Raw genomic sequence first — 5,349 nt, forward strand, 5'->3', positions numbered from 1 at the left:
ATTTCAGTGCCCAAGTCAATGACGAGAATAATTCTTCTATAATCGGATTTCAAACTCAAATCATGAATATTACCAATTCAATATAACCCGAGAATCGGGCCTATAAATACAATTGAGCACCCTAGTCCCTGACACCGGCCAACATCTCCATCAAACACCAGTGAACAAATATTTGGGTTCAACATACCTTTCTTTACTCCCTACTATGGAGTCGAATTCGTATCGCAAAATTTACACCTTATATTACTTGATAGTCTTTACAATAAGCCTAGTAATTCTCGAAATTCCTTATGTTGAAGCGGGCAGACGTCTTACTGCTGTCGCCCAAGGTCCTCATTACGAGGCATGTTTTACCTTAAATTTTAGGTTATTTTTTATTACGAAACACTTTCTTAAATCTCGTACAAAATAAGCTAATAAGACTTGTTGTGACTTGTGAATTGTGATTGATCATACACAAAGAATGGTATTTTCAGTGTTATGGTCAATTCTTTACGTTTACTTTTTAGATGTACAAAAACCATTTTTCACCTTTTGCATTATTCCTTTGAATTTTTTTTGGCAAAAATAAATGTAGAGAATTAATCAGGACGAACGAGTACGTGCCATATTACAGACTACAAGTACCACGAAAGATATTGAAATAAAAGATCAAATTATATTTAATCTTTAGTCAAGTAATTATTTAAAATGTTCGAAACTTGAGGGATTTGATTTCACTATTAGATAAAGTAGAGTATATAGTTAAATGTCTATTATTCACCCTTTTTGTGGAACTATTGCAGTTTGCGGCGGTGGGTGTGGTGACTTCGCCGGGGACGAGAGTGTATGGTGGAAGAGCAGTAATAAGTGTGTGGGAGCCTGCTGTATCAAGAGATGCTGATTCCAGTTCAGCTTATATACAAATCTCACTCAATACTTCTGCTTATATGGGAGCTGGCTGGATTGTAAGTCGGAGTCTTGGATCACTTATTTTAAGTTAACCAGAGGTCTCAGGTTCAAATCCTGGTAATACAATGGGTCTTAAAAAATTGTCCATAGTTTGATTATTTGTACTCGCTTTGCAGGTGTATCCAGAGCGATACGGTGACTTCAAACCTCGGCTTTATATCTATTGGACGGTATGACAACGTAAATAGTACCATGGTATAAACTTATGAAAATGAGATTGCGTAATCAAAGGGTACTGAATTTCACAGAACAATTTTACACGCGTTTTAAATTCACTTTCCATTTTGACAGGATTTGTTTGAAAAGTCAGGTTCATCAACCAAATAAATTTGACATGACTCGATTTTGAGAAGCTTTTGAACATTTTATTAAACGATTTTATGGGTGACACGTAAATCTGAGATTTTATATGCCTTGTAACAGGCAGATGGTGGCCTAGAAACGGGTTGCCTTGATTTAGACTGCGAGGGTTTTCAATTGCTCGACGAATTATCTCCGATTGGCCAACTGATAGAGCCCATTTCTGACGTAGGTGGGTCAACTTGGGTTATTGATGTACTAATCTACCAGGTATAAATTCCGTCATCAAAACTCCTTATTGAGCAATTATACATTTATACTTCATTCGTCTCAAATGAATGGAACGGGAGACGTATATACATACATACAATTAGAGCTGGCCATCAGCACGGGCTGACCCGGCCCGCCTTGGCCCGTTATTTTTATACAACTTGGCCCGGGCCCTAAAATTCCAGCCCGACCCGCCATTTTAGCAAAAATAATAAGAAAAATAAATAAATTGGTAATGCCCGCCAGCCCGACCTGCCCTTGGCCCCCCTCGGGCCCTGGCCCGGATCAAGCATATCCTTGCCCGGTCCGGCCAAGCCCGCCCCTCCCCTTGGTCTGGCCCAGGTCTGACCAGGTGATCCCGGCCCTTGCCCGACCCGAGTACAATGTCTACATACAATACTTCGTATTCTAAAATTATTATGGCAAAAACTTATTTAGATTTCAAGTAGTGGAGATTGGCAACTCGATATCGGAGGCAAACCCATCGGATACTGGCCAGCCTCCTTGTTCTCAAACACGGTTGGAGCAAGGGAAGTAACAGTAGGCGGAAGAGTGTTTGATTCTGTCGGAAACAGTGTCCACACAGACACGGACATGGGCAACGGTCTATTTCCGACACAAGATGATGCGAGCTCCATTTGCTCGATTGAATATGTGGACGCGTCGTTCACTAGACGTATACCCGACCGTGACATGCTCGTTAGTTATGTTAATGATCATTTGTGCTACGATGCACGACTACTTCCCGTAACGAACAATGTCGATGGCGTATGCATCTTATTTGGTGGTAGTGGACGTAATGTAGACTGTCCATAATTGGCCTATATCAATATCATTGTACTTTGTACTATATCATTTTTCATTTGTGATATAAGTGTGCCCATTACTTTTTCGCGATATTTGAAATAATAAGACGATCGACTATAGTCATCGGCTGTTTTATCGAATTTGGGTGTATGATGATGTAAGGATTGTTCAAAGAATTTGTTCATAAATGTGTATATAAGTTCTTGGGAATGTGGTAACCTTTTTAAATTCTTCGATTTAGTTTGAATATGAGTTATTTACTTATACTGAGATACAAATGAGACCTTTTTTTTTTTTTTGGCTAACCTTACCAAATATCAATTTTAGAGTGGTTTACAATCGGGTCAGTCAAGTTGGGATTAAAAATCTAAGGGGTCGAGTTAATCCAAGTCGAGTCATGTTGAGTCTCTGAGGGGTTGAGTTAATCCAGCTCAAGTCAAGTTGAGTCGTAAAATAAAGGGGATGTAAATAGCTTAAAATATTTTTAAAAACTCGGTAGATCTGCTAATCCGTCATAAACTCGCTAGAAAGTACGAATAAGATATGTAGATGAGACGCGTATATAGAAGAAACCAATATATAGAAGTGCCTTTAGATTTTATTTAAGAAGTTGCTGAGGATGGACGTACATAGACAACATAATAGTCGGACTTAAAATTAAGCACGAAAAGGAACAAATTGAAACTTAAAAGACGATAAAGTAGAAGAAGGACATCAACAACGGTGGGAATTATCTAAAGACGAAAGAGGAAAGTGAAGACATCCATGTTACACCGGGGCGGAAGCGTGATCAGCGGTCTCCTGCGCACCAACCATCAACAAAGGATCACATTAGAAGGAACCCTAATATTTAAACCCTAGATGATAGCCGTCACCTAAGTCCGCTAACAATCATGCATGATTATAATCAATTTAATTGTGGTTATTAAATTAAAACTCAAATAAACTTGTATTATATATTAGGGGGTGTTGGGTTTGCGCGTGGGTATGGGTTTGGAATCAGGAATCATACCCGGGTGGTATGGGTTTGGAAGTTGATTCCTCATACCATGTGTTTGTTTCAATTTCGGATGGAATGAGATCGAACTTCACCAAAGTTAAAAAAATCTAAAATACAACATTGAAAATAATTATTTTTGATACCAAAAAAATCACGAAAATGAAGAGTTAATCAAATAAATGTAAAAAAAATTCATTTAAAATGTTCCATTTAAATTTTTTCATGTTTTTTGGTTTTATTACTTGATACCTGATACCCATGGGTATCAATCTCATACCCACCTCCCCCCTTGGTATGAGAAACCCATAACACTTGGTATGGGTTTGGCTCATTCCAAACCCATACCTCATACCTTTATGAGTTGAACCAAACACCCCCTTACAGAGTATTATACCTGACAAGGTGGTCGATAACCGAATTCAGGAAGCCAGAAAGTTGGTTTCAAAGAGTCAAGGGTCGAAATAGCAGCCATTGTTCACAGAAAATTTAATTGGAGTAAACTTGTACTCATGATCAATACTATTTGTTTTTCTTGATTTTGTGTATTGGTATGCTTTCTTTCTTTCTCGTCTCGCTATTTATAGAGGTTCTAGCGTGCTATTTCAATCAAACACTATTTGCTTTTTATTAGAAAACATATATTAGTTGAATTAGGATAATTAGGTTCCGTTTGGCACGATACTTCAGGTAACTTATTTGACCAAAGTAACTTATTTGACCAAAATGACTTATTTTCCATTTTGTACCCTTTTATTCTATAATAATAAATAATTTTCATATCCTTTACGTCATTTTACCAAAATCAGCTACCTTTTCAGCTAGTTTGTCAAACACATTTTTATATAATCAGTGACCTTATCAGCTCCTAATTTTCAGGTACCTTATCAGTTACCTTTTCAGGTTTCAGTTAACTTTTCAGTTTTCAGCAACTTTTCAGTTTTCAGACTTCAGTTACCTTTTTAGGTAATTTTGCTTATCAGTTACATTTTCAGGTTTCAGTTAACTTTTCAGTTTTCAGCTACCTTTTCAGTTTTCAGACTTCAGTTACCTTTTTAGGTAATTTTGCCAAACAGAGCCTTAGTTAGACTAGAGACATAATATTATTAGTATTGTAGATCTAGTTTCCTAATTCAACTAATATATCTTTTCTATTAAGATAAAAATATTATAATCATAAGATATAATATTATTATCTCTAATAGTAATTACTCCAATTTAAAAATTACATTAATTTGCTTTATAGTACACAAAATTGCCTTGTGCAACCAGTTTTACTATTTCTTTAACTTATTTTTTAACTTTCATTTAAAAATAAAATTAAAATGGACCTAGCGTAAGATTTGGATCTCGCCATAAAAATCCATATCCGGACCCGTTTTTACTTATATGGATCTGATCCATATCCTTATTCACTAAATATAAAATATTACAATCTATATCGAACTCGTTGGATCTGGATCCCAAAATCTTGACATGATATGTGATTCATTGCCATCCTACTCAAACCAACTAAAATATTGTCCATTTCGACCCAAGTCGGATCAAATCATTAGCTAACCCACTATTCCTATTTCCTAATCCGCAGTCTCAGTTTCTTGCACACGATTCTTATAAACTTATAATTGCAGTTATAGGGGCGAATATACTAGGGTTTCAATTTTTACTGCTCAACTTTTCACCTTTCCCAACATTTACTCTCCGGTAAAAATCTCCTTAACTTTTAATTCAACTTCCAGGTAAACTTTAGGTCAATTTTTTATATGTTAATTTTGTGTTTGAGATTATGCTTTAATTTATCGCCCAAGTAATCGTGTTTATTATGAATTATATACTCCCTTTGTCCCAATAATTTGTTTAACTTTTATGTATTTTGTTACTGATATTATAACAAAAGTTAAAAATACTAATTTCGTCGTTTTATAGCTTGTTAATTGTTCAGTGTGTTGAGTATGGCACTATGGCGTCGATTTAGATTTTTGAGTTAAATTGATACATCGCAGGATCGTATGACTGACGGACGC

The 5,349-nt window shown here is 36.0% G+C and overlaps 1 protein-coding gene across 1 annotated transcript; it reads left to right on the forward strand.

The window, feature by feature from the left end:
- Positions 1-205: 205 nt before the first annotated feature.
- On the forward strand, positions 206-2,337 carry LOC141641822 (protein neprosin-like). The gene is made up of 5 exons (XM_074450468.1): positions 206-343; positions 786-947; positions 1,068-1,121; positions 1,375-1,521; positions 1,960-2,337. Exons 1-5 carry the CDS (start codon positions 206-208, stop codon positions 2,335-2,337), a joined length of 879 nt encoding a protein of 292 aa, XP_074306569.1.
- Positions 2,338-5,349: the final 3,012 nt, after the last annotated feature.

This window comes from Silene latifolia, chromosome 2 (assembly GCF_048544455.1).
Source record: "Silene latifolia isolate original U9 population chromosome 2, ASM4854445v1, whole genome shotgun sequence".
Classification (NCBI taxonomy): Eukaryota; Viridiplantae; Streptophyta; class Magnoliopsida; order Caryophyllales; family Caryophyllaceae; genus Silene; species Silene latifolia.